Below are 12,119 nucleotides of genomic sequence, written 5' to 3'. Positions count from 1 at the left end.
ATGAACGCACCTCGCTCGTTGACCGCGGAAACGAACTGTCAAAACGCTGGAGACGAAGCGCGCCTTCGTGCTAGCATGCCTCTCGCTTCAACGCGGCGAAAACACGGCGCGCGGCGGACTTTACCAGTCGCAGATTGCTTTCAAGATAGGGCCAAGCCTGATCGTATCGCCGGAGTGGATCGTCGCAGATTACGTCCTGCTTCGGTCCACTGAAACCGTTCCGCATTGCTTTGCTGGCGAAAATCCTCTCCTTCTGTTTGCGCCAGTCCCGCTCGCAAGTTTCGGATTCTCCGAACGCCCGTGATGCGGCCCGATTTCCGTCCGTCTCCGCACAGATGATCACTTTCCTTTTAAATGCGGCATCATGATGAACTCGGTACTTCATGCTGATAGAGCAGACGCTGAGAACGTGAAGACAGACGGTAGACTATTGCCTAAGCACGTGTACTGCAGCACACGGAGGAAGCTTCCGCATGCTACGGTAGCTAGGCACGACGCGCGTGCGAGGCGGCCATTTTGAAATGCCGACGCAGATTTAGGGTCGTGTTGAAAGTGCGCGTTAGATTCGAGTAAATACAGTATTCGTTTAGAAAGCGGCACGATAGTGGCATCGCCCATTTGGTGCCATTACGATAACGCCACACCGCGCGCCGATGCTGCACCATACCGATACTACCGATACGACGCAGGTCAAAATGGCGACGTCGCTCGTGTACTTCAGCTGGCTACTGGCGCGGCTAGTAGCGGCTGCGATACTGACTTTTCTAGATGGCGCTAACTATGCACCATATTTATCAGTTTCAGTTAAAAACTGGCGCGTTTTTTTAAAATCCTCGAATCTAAGCCGACCCTAGAGTTTCGTGTGTGATTATTTGAAAAAAACTATCGGCCTAGATTCGAATAAATACGGTATATAAAATTTTTTCACTGGTTAAGATATGTTATCACAGGATTCTCTGTGATGCCTTTATATGTTGCAACCTCAGAAATAAAGAATTTTTGCATAAAACAACTTTAAACTGCTCAGTTTTGTTCTTCGTACACCTGACAACTATGCGAATTCGCTTCCGACCCCAAGAACTATTCGCTTCGAACCAGAATATTACTATTCGCACAAGCCTAGAGTTAATGAAACAACATTCCTGCTGCTGAAAGCACTTCAAAGCTTTACTGAAATACTACCGGTAGCTACACAGCTGTCATGCCATCGGTCAGGTTATGCTGAGTACAATAGTTTTTATAGCAGCATAACCATAACCAAGCAGCATTGGCCTCAGTCAGCCCTTAAAAAGACCACCTGGAAACATCAAGTGTGGATAGCTCCTTGTCTGCTGTGGAAATAGTTCAGACGTTGAGCAAGACAGTAGAAGGAAATTTCCCCCCATCCTTAGCAACACTAAGGCCCGCCCACTCCTCTAAACACAGTGGCAATGCTATGTATCAAAACATATATTCCAAGAGTCTCACCGTGTCGTTGAGAAGAGCTTTTCATACTGGGACATACAGATGGGGACTGTGCCACGAAGAACAAGGGGCTGCAGTTCTTCCCGGTCTATGAGGCGCTTGAAGGCTAAGCAGTTGTGAACGATCACTGCTGTCCTGCATCCAAGAATACAGTAGTGTTGTCACATACAAACACTGCATTCTCATTCTCATCACATTCCAGTTTCGCTGGAATGTGAAAAGTGCAAGATGCACGCGACTAGAAAGCATGCCATGCTGACTCGGAAGAAGAATGTCGACCCAGCAGCCTACACTGAATGGCACGAACACAATCTGAAGTGCACAGTTTCTGTGCACTAGACAAATTGTGTTTGCGATGATGAGAAGCCATGCACAGCAAAGCAAAAGGCACAGATCACGGCTACCTTCTTCATTATACACACCCAAAATAGGTTGTCTTGAAAGAGCTTCCCTAGTATACTGTGAAGATATGCTCCAAAAGGCACTGCTCACAAGCCCTACATTGCTGAATGCTGCACATCATTGATAATGCATCCAAAAAAGGCTGATCCCACCAAGAGCTACACGATGCCACTGGTACAGCAAACACTGTGAGCAAATGTAGTTTTACACAGATGAAAGACTAATGTAGTTCTGAAGTTTCCATTCATGAAAAATTGGCATAAGCTGCACTTGGAGAGGTAGCGGGTACTCGTTGGGATTGAATAGAACGAATGAGAAGTTTGAAAAGGCATTGAGAAATCACATGACCATCAGCAGTGCGTAACATGACACAGTGGCAAACGCCTGAGCTGCCATGGACTCCCTAAAGAAAATGCGAGGCATGACCAGGAAGCAGCAAAACTTCCATGATACTACGGGCGCAACTGGTGTGTTCAGCCGCCCGTGATGATGATGATGATGATGATGGCATGGCACTTTTCCCTTTCTAGTGGCCGAACGTTATGCACGGAGGACAACACCATCTGGTGGTGTTGCAGGCAGCTAAGCTTTGTGTCACGTGACCGAACTTTCCTCTCTCATCAGCAAAAGTACAGGCGCTTCCACTAATGACAGAAGAAAGTGGAGGCAGTCCTAGAGCTGAGAGGGAAAATCTGCGGACAATGCCAACAACCTGAAATTGAGGAATGAGCTAAGAAAAGCTAATGCTTTAATAAGTATCTCTTAAACTATGGTCTGAAAGCTGCTTTCTTTCACATATTACTTCCTCAAAACACAAAGAAATTAACCTTTAGGGCTGCTCCATAGCAGATGTGCCAGGACAATACATATAATTGAATTAACGCACTGGTGAGTCAACATAACGTGGCTGGCCTTGGCACTGTACAAGGCAACGTGGTTGCCTTGTACCCAAGCACAGCAGCGAGACAGGGATGCAGATGTCATAGCACTGGCAAAAATTACGCGCATAAGCTAGGAGCATGGAGAGATTGGTTGATTGGAGCAGGTTCACAAATAGTAGGAAGATGTTCTACTTTTACACACCTTGATGACTGAATGTGTGACGGATGAGAGTAGCTCTGGTCAAAGCAATAGTAGTTGCTGTTGATGGCCAGGGGCATACGGCTGCTCAAGTAGATGTACTTTTCCCTGCAATCAGGAGACAGCTGTTTGAACACACCCAACTAGAGGCATACAAAACATGCTCTTGCAGTAAAGTCAATGAACATAAACACGAGAATGACAGCAAATGCACAAATGCACACATGCAATAATTAGATACCCTTCAATCACATTCAGACCTCTTTACACAGACAAACCAGCTGTCTAATATTAACATTTATGCCTTACAGCAAGCAACAAACTACGAAAAACAAGCCCTTGAAGAAATAGCCTCTTGATAAGCTGTTCTTACTCTGCAAACAAGACATGTAACATCAGCAAGTCTGCATACGGTGTATGAGAAAGTGAGCGAATGACAAGAGTCACTTGTACACTATGATCAAAGTTAACTGCAAGAAGAAGATTACACGAGCCATTATTATAAACACCTACTACATAAAGCTTTCTCAGCTGGGCTTGCACCCAGATGTCTTAAAGTGAATAATATTAACTAATTGCTTGCAGTGCACGCATAATAATCATCAGGCTTCTAACACTGTTTCCTCAAAAAACTTAATTCTGGGGTATTCCATGCCAAAACCACGATTTTTAAATTGAATTGAATCAACTTTATTTCTCGTCCAGACGAGGGGAGACTAGGACTAAAGGCACGAAAGGCCTGACAGAGGTCCCAGCCCCCACAGATGACGAGGCACGCTGTAGCGGGGGACTCGGGATTAATTTTTACCACCAGGCGATCTTTAACACAATGCACAGGACACGGCCATTTTTGCATTTCACCCCTATCGAAATGTGGCCGCCGCAGCTGGGATTTGATCTCCCTAACTCGTGCTCAGCCGCGCAACACCATAGCCGCCAAGCCATCGCGGCGGGTTACTGTTTCCTCAATGACAGGCATCTCACAAGGTTCCGTACTAGGCCCTCGTCTGTTCTTAATAACCATTTATAATCTATCATGCATCTGTCTTGCCAAATCCACATCTTTTCTGATGGTTCCGTCATTTACAATTTAATCAGCTAACATTATTGACTTGATTTTTCTGCACAACAACATGGCATTCTAACCTGGTGTAGTGGCTGGCTAACTGGTTTTAAGTGCTACGGATTGTGTAGTTGAGTCCATTTTACATCATTATCCCATCTTCCTCCCTTATGTAAATGGTAATAGTACACCCATTGAAGCAGTTAACTCTTTCAGGTACCCAAGTATCTCTGCCATTCACAATCTTGACTGGTTTCTGCATTTGTCAAACAAAACCCTAGGATACTTAGGAGTCATTTACAATACTTCCCTTCCCCCTAGTTGCAAGTCCCTCATTCAGCCGAAACTTGAATATGCATTCACCATTAGGAGCCCTTCTAAAATTAACTTCATAAACACTCAGGAATCCACACAACTTGGTTCACTCACTCGCTGTATATTCATACCCTACGAGTGTATCATTTTAAAGGCAGATTCCAGTTTCCTAACGTTTTCCTTATGTCGTCACATTGCAAGCTTGTCAATATTTTACAGAATAAACTAGTTTTCTCATTCTCTAACTGTCACTGGCCCTCGTGCCTGCAATGTAACTTTCACTGTTTTACCTCCCACAGCTGCAGCTTGGAATGCCCATCCCAATGAAATCGCTGCTATCACCCATTTATAAGCCTTCTTTGAAGATGTAACAACCATTTTCGCAATGTCACAAGGTCTATATGACAAGCATTTTATACATACTCCTACCGTTTACTGTCCGAAAAAAAAAAAAAAACGTTCCCAAAATACCGATTCAAAAAAATGCTTGATGGAATCAGCACGAAAGGCCAGAAATACATTCAGGACTATATATTTATTTGAAGAATCACAAAAAAAATATATTTTGTGCTATAGAAAGTTGGCTTCATTGCATTGCTCGAAGTTGGCTTTCTCAGTGCCAATAAAATAAAAAATAAAAGTGAATGGTTCACACATGACTTCCGTGCCCCTGCGAGAGTTGGGGTGCAGCTGACTACCACTTGGGATCAGATTTAGTCATGCAGGAAGGGCTCACTTAGTGCGCCACCTGACAACATTTTTCTTGTTGCAAACTTTAAAAATTCTTCTGCATAGATTTCAAATTTCTTGCAGCACTGTCTGCGCCTAAAAAACAGAACTAGATGCATGGACGTTCTCAGACTGTCTTTGCCGAGATAAATGAGCATATTTTGCTATGAACTAGCCCAGCTCGTCCATGGGAAGCCAGTGTGAAAAATGGGCGGACGTGCCTAGGTCACCTACGGGAAGTAAAGTGTTAAAGAAATAAAGTGGAAGTCTCATTACACTGGTACACATGCATTTAAGCATGGCATCTGCTTGGGCAAGCAAATTTTTCCATTTTTCATCAAATCTGAGATATAATCGAATATAAGAATTGTAGGAAAGGCATCAGCTTATCATTTGCGGACCCCACATATGTCGACATGAACATCAACAGGCCGACACCATAGAGATGGTGATGTTGGACATTCAGGGCAGTTGGCAATACACCAGAACGTTCAATACATATCTGGCATGTGGTGCTTTTCTATTCCCAACCACTACCAGAGCAGCTCATGTAGCCATGAACAGATGATATGACAATTGCAGACAAATTCATAAAATGATAAAAAATTTAACACTGAGCAAATCTGGCATCTCTAGGCCGCCTACAGAAAAAAAGAAAAAAAGCTTTCTTAGCTGCAATAAAAATGGTCCATGCCTAACCCTTGCGATCATCTGACTATTAACCAACGGTGTATTCAAGTGAAAGTAGCAATTATCATTCAACATTGATTCAGAAAGTAAGCACCAGCTCCAAAATTAGGTAGCTCTACAGTTGAAGAATGGCACAACATAGTTATTTCTTGCCATGCCAATAAGAATTTACAGATATTCAATTAGGTGCAGACACCTACCACCACTCTGTTACATAGTTGCTCGAGATCCAGGAACGCAGATACAGAAGCCGCTGCAGCGTTGGGCCCAAGGTAGACTCGAATTTCTAAATAACACAGGAGATATCACAGTATCAAAAGATCATCTATATTTATTAGAGCAAGTACAAAAGACTAGTCTCAAAGGTGCACACAGGAAACTGAGCTGCTAAGTTACCAAAGGAAAAGAGAGCACGGGCAGGTGAAGACAAGTCGACTACTTTCAATTACAACTTTTGTTCAAATGACAGCATGGAGAATTTCTGTGATTTACTGCCATAATTTTGCAGTAGATTACATCTGAAACAGCTGGCATGTGCTTTTTACCCCCTTTCACAGTTGAAACTTCCACATCTACCATATTTTCACGCGCACAAACAAACAGTATGACTTTGAGCACAATGTGGAAACCACATCAAACTATGGCATAAAGCAGCTGTGAAAGCTGCTACTGAAAATACAAAGCAAGATTGTTTCTTGAGTTTTGCCAAGGTGCTTTCTGCAATAATTTGATTGTTATTGTGAGCAGTTACTTGAAATAATTATAGATGCTTCCCTCCCCCCTTTTTCCGAAGGTTGCAGTTGCTGTGTGTGCCATGTGCAGAGGTTGATTATACTCAAAGCAGGGGTGGGACTGCCAAAAGTCATTTTGGAGCAATTTTTTGAGCAAGTAAAATTGCGTTATGGAGCAGCTTGGAGCAGAGTAAATTTCATTTTGGAGCAACTTGGAGCAGGCCAATCTAAATTTTGGTGGAATAATGGAATATGGCAGCACATTTCGAAAGCACGATGAAACAGAATAACCCAACACAAAGCACGTAGTAAAAGCAGGCTTTGTAGCTATAGAATACTAGAATATGGAAGAGTGGTTCGAGCGGCATCACGGCACGCTTTCCTGTAAAGCGGAAAACATTGGTAGAACTACAATCGAACTATATATCCCCGCGCCGACCCTCATGATGATAGCGGAAAATGTTCTCAAATCATGCGGTCCAATCGACACGCTAACATAATTTCTGGGCCACCGCAGACCCAGAGTGCCGCGATCAACCCTGGGCTGGTATAACGTCAAACTATTCCAATCTGTCTTTATTGTGATAGCAGTTATATGGTCACTCCAGGCGCATTTCTGTCGTCGTCGCCGTGATGTTCTGTATAAAGTCCAGGGGCGATAACATTGTCGCCGTGCGCCGTATGCTGTATGTACGAGTGAAAGCGTGCGAGGGTGAGCCAACGATGGCGGCTCAATCTCGCGCGTGCAAGGGAGGAGGAAAGCGGGGAGGAAGCGCGCAGTTTTCGGTCATGCCCAAAGGACCAGTGGGGGCAGGAAAGGGAGGGCGTTCTCCGGTGGCTGCTGTGTATGGCACGGCAACGCGGGCCCTATCTTGAAAGCGACCTGCGATGGGGACAGAGTGCGACTGTTCATAGCTTCGTGCACGCTGTTTTCGCCACTTAGTTTGCGTCGAAGCGAGAGGCAGCACGAAGGTGGGAGGGAGGGGCGGTGTTGTACTCTGGCAGCAACTGCGGATTGCGCGGCCGTCCGTGGTCACGCGGGGCCCATCTTGAAAGCAATCTGCGTTAGGGGCAGTGTCTAGGTGCGCGGATGGCTAATACCTTTGTACGTGCTGGGTTCTCACCGCTCAGTTTGCGTTGACGCAAGAGACAGCACGAACGTCACTGCACTCACTGCTGCGCTTTCTCACTCCTGCGTTTATAGACAGCGAGTTTCCGCGGTCATCGATCGAGTGAGAAATGTTCATGTTTGCTAGTGCGCACGTGACACCATGCTTGTTAATTTAGTTAGTAAGCGAACGTTTACTAGTTTATACGGCCGATAAAACAACTATCCTCACTTCGCATAGCTGTATACTAATTTGCTATCGCAATTGATGCTTCCCCTTTAGGGCAAAACTGCGACATTTTATTCCAAATCCGCCATTATGCCTTCGCGATATGTCAAAATGACTCAGGTCTCGCTCATGGGGGCATAAAAACAGATTGGAATACTTTTACGTTATACTGGCCCTGGGGACAGAGACGCCCGCCCGCTAAACACGCTGCAACACGCCTCTCTAATACCTAGTTCGCTCGCAGTGCCCTCAGCCTACTTTTCGGTGTTTTGAGCCTCAGCTAGGGAGCGCCACGCCATTCCGCCCACTCAACCGTATTCTAGTAGTCTAAATACAGCCGACCTGGCCGTTCCGACAGCAGTGATAACAGCTGGGAGTGGCCACGCACGCGCGCCAGCCACTTGCCGGAAGCGACGAAAAGCACAGTGTTATAAGCCCGAAAATCACGAGAAACTGTGAGGGAGGCGTCGTCGCATGGTCTGCGGAATGTGAACGGCCGCACTCTTTTTCGAAGAACGAATCCGCTCACTGTTCGCGGCCACTGCCGGAGTACACATGCCGAAGCCGTTCTGGCGCAGCGTGGCGCATTTTCGGTCAATTTTCTGTGTTTGGGGCGGGAATCTGCATTTGTATCAAAATCACGCAATTGGCGCAGGAGTCCCACCCCTGCATACAGAAATACAGTAACAGCATCCAGTTATTTGTGGGCAAGCAGAAGCAATTAATTACCTGCGCCTGCATTTCGAGGACCTTCATCTCTTCTGGAGTGCAGACTGCTTTGAGGGAGTCAAGCAGGCGCTCAATGGTGTCATGCAGAGGAGGCACTGGAAGCCTTGGTAGCGATCGTTGGCAACTGTAAAGTGACGGCTGGTAGCCGCTGACCACTCGCACGGCTAGGCACCAGAGCATGGTCAGGTACTTGCGGCCGGGTTTCGTTGCTTCGTCTGCAAACAAACAATTTGCTCAAGAAAAACATCCCCAGGCGCATTTCACTAGACACTTGAACTCAACGCCAAATAGAAAAATTGCCTCTTCACAACTTCCACCATACAATGAATGTATAACACCCCACAAAGTACAAGAAGTACATGTACCTGAATCTAAGAATGCAAAGAGATCTTCAAAAGTTTAACTTGTGAAAGAAGTGAAGAGTTATCATTCATGTGATTACAGCCAAAACCTACAAAGAAAACCTGTATAATGTAAGAAAAAAGCTTTGCACTTAAAATGTTTGTCTTGGTTTCCCGCCTACTGCTTTGCTGGGGTGGTAGCTATACCAAATGAGCTAACAAGCAGCCCAGTAGCTGGCAATGTAATGGCACGTTAATTGCCAGCTCCAAAAACTGGAACATTGGTTAGCAAAATCATTTTTGCAGATTATACACAAAGCGGAGGCAGCCTCGTGAAAAGAAATGTCTTGTCACACTTAAATGCTGCCAATCAAGCCGCAAAAGGAAATCCATGCAGGTTCACTTGAAAGGAGAATCTCAGAAAGGCGCTCTTTAGCATTTATCTTGATGTGATTTTTCTCAACACATGAGAGAGACATTTGGCTAAGCTACATTCATCAACCTATACCTAAGTGCATGAGCGTTGTTGCATTTTGATTCCATCGAAATACTATTGCCATAGCCGGGAACCAGTTTCCCAACCCGTGCTCAGCAGCAAAACAATATAGTCACTCAGCTACAGCAACGGGTGGAGCCAACATTTTTACATGGGGCTTTCCTTGCCATAACATAGACTAGTGACATCCCCAGTGCAAACACTGCAGGGGCAGTATTTCCAGGCAATCACTTTCGGAGATATTCTCACTTTTGCGAAATTTTGCACGACTTGGCACCAGAGGCGTCCACATATACGGCCGACAGCATTTCTGGCATCGTTCTAAGCTCGCTATATTCACACAGTGGCAAGAGCGTGCTGTCAGTCGCATCCAGTGTCGATGCTTGCAAAAGCGAAGCTACCTCCAAAAGTGATAGCCTAGGTGATTGCCCTGATGATTTCAATTCTCCCTCTTCCTGTGATCCTCTCTCTTGTTTAGACAGGGAGATGCACTTTCCTGTGTCATGTTTAACTGTTGCCTTCTACCTATATGCCCATGAAAATAAATTGACTTACACATCCATCCTCGGTAGCCTAGTAAGCTGCGAAGTATGATTTGGCGAAGTTTCATAAATACAACGGACAGCACCACACTGATGAAGCAAGCAACGATGATGGCCCTAACTGTGGCCGGTAGTTCTGAAAGTAAACAGGGACAATGTCACATTATAACAACAACAACCAAATACTACTATTACAAGAACATTTTGACCCAATCACCACAATGAAGTAGACTTCACATATGGTACAATAAGAACTTCACTTATTTTTGCCTTCAACAGACACAATGCATAATTTGTTACCCAATGATTGAAATTATTTAATAAATGCTGATTTATTGTTTGCTTTAGAAGCTGCAGACAAAAACAAAAAAACATTCTACAAGCATGCTTATCTTTTGTCTAAAGTATAACACTTAGCAAGTACAAATCACAAGGTCGCACAACCAAAGAATATGCTGGGCAGTGCTATTTTTGCTACCAATCCACTACACAAACAGAACAGCTAGTAATGAAATAGCACAAAAGGGAAGGCGTACAGACCTCATAAATGTATGTGACATAGCTCTCACATGTTGCCTTGTATAATACTGAACGAGAAGAAGGCGAACTGAGGGGCCCGATTTTTGTTAGTACTGTCTTGATAATACTGGTGTTTACCATTAGTCACAAGTACCAGCTAACCAGCAGATTACATGTGTCTACTACAAGAGCTGAGTCTCGAATGCCTGAAGGAATATCATGCTGCTAAGCATAAATAACAAAGTGCGACTACCCTATGCTGGTACTGATGTCTGTGAGGCTAGTCTATACAAATACATATGTCAATCGATCCACACAAATGCGGTTATGCAAAACTACGCAGATACAGTCTTGACAGATGCATATCTAAAAGTTCAATCAGCAGTACTAGTTCAAGGTAAAATATTTCTGCACCTTCACTGAAGACCTGAGAGATAAGATGAACTTATATATACAAACACCAATGCCTGTTTTAAAATAAACAATATTACCAAAATTTATATTTGAACTGTTCCCGTCATCCCTTTTTTTCATGCACAGTTTACGACTGCCTACAAAGGCAGTCGTAAACAGAAATACCAATAATATGTCTTGTTATAAAGGTATTATTCTATTCATGAACATGTACCTTTTAAAAATCCTTTGGCACATTCTGGTGTTCTAAAGTTGAGGTTTCAAATGACTACAAAATCCCAGTGATTTCAACAGAGTGCAATCTGTGTAGCAAGGTATTAAAAATAAAATGCTGTACCATTTTATGCTACAGTTAATTTTTAAACCTTGTAATTAATATCAAAAGCTCTTATGAAATAAAGAGCAACCTCAATGATTCAAAAGATATACACTCCATTCTTTCTTTTGCCATTACATATGCAGTAACGGTAAAGTCAGGCAAAAATACAGTGAGCTCATAGCTTACCATGAGGCACATGAAGTTTGTCACCAGTATCCCAAAATAGCTCCTTGATTGACTCTGCGACCTCTATGTCCGAGAGCATAAACAGAAAAACTAATATACAAAGTATGCAGATATTGTGCACAGATGTTGGCCACATGCCATTGCTGATGGAATTCCTAGGGGGAAGAAAGACCGAGTATCAAGATTAATGTACAAGAAACACAAAATGCAGCAAGATGACACACACTCACTTGCACACAAAGAAGCAAGGTTCCACGACAGCCTGAATGTGCAAGTACTGCTTTCGTCACCTTTACAGTAAAGAAATTAGGCTTTCGTATTTAAAGGAGTGCTAATATGGCATTTTCGACCTTTGTTTGTTTGTTTGTTTGTTTGCTTTTTTTTCAATAAACAGAAGTGAAAAGATTTTACACCCTGAAAAGAAATAGTGGCAAGCATCAGAACACCCTATATAATTTATTACAATACTTGGTTATCGTAGCCAGTTTCACTATCACTACCTAAGTGAAAATGAATGCATTATGACGATCATGATACACTAGGGTCGCTATTTTGTAGCGATGCCTTTAAAGTAATAATGCCTTTTCGCACTTATCGCGCTTTGTCAGTGGTCAGAGCGACAGACCGCTCACGATATCAACGTTGATAACGCGAGCGGACCGTCGCTCTGACCACTGACAAAGCGCAATAAGCGCGAAAAGGCATTATTACATTAAAGGCATCGCTACAAAATACCGGCCTAGCTCGCTCAATTCCTGCAAT

The 12,119-nt window shown here is 44.0% G+C and overlaps 1 protein-coding gene across 1 annotated transcript in view; it reads right to left on the bottom strand.

Moving 5' to 3' along the window:
* The window catches only part of LOC119455984 (carnitine O-palmitoyltransferase 1, liver isoform), a 41,772-nt gene that overhangs the window by 27,084 nt on the left and 2,569 nt on the right, over positions 1-12,119 (bottom strand). The window contains exons 3-8 of the mRNA XM_049669480.1: positions 11,358-11,512; positions 9,933-10,055; positions 8,541-8,755; positions 5,944-6,029; positions 2,950-3,054; positions 1,468-1,599 (exon numbers count right to left, since the gene is read on the bottom strand). Coding sequence (XP_049525437.1) covers positions 1,468-1,599; positions 2,950-3,054; positions 5,944-6,029; positions 8,541-8,755; positions 9,933-10,055; positions 11,358-11,512 — 816 coding nt within the window. The remainder of the gene's footprint in view (positions 1-1,467; positions 1,600-2,949; positions 3,055-5,943; positions 6,030-8,540; positions 8,756-9,932; positions 10,056-11,357; positions 11,513-12,119) is intronic.

The sequence above is a fragment of the Dermacentor silvarum genome, chromosome 6 (assembly GCF_013339745.2).
Source record: "Dermacentor silvarum isolate Dsil-2018 chromosome 6, BIME_Dsil_1.4, whole genome shotgun sequence".
NCBI lineage: Eukaryota > Metazoa > Arthropoda > Arachnida > Ixodida > Ixodidae > Dermacentor > Dermacentor silvarum.
This window is presented reverse-complemented; position numbering and strand designations above follow the sequence as displayed.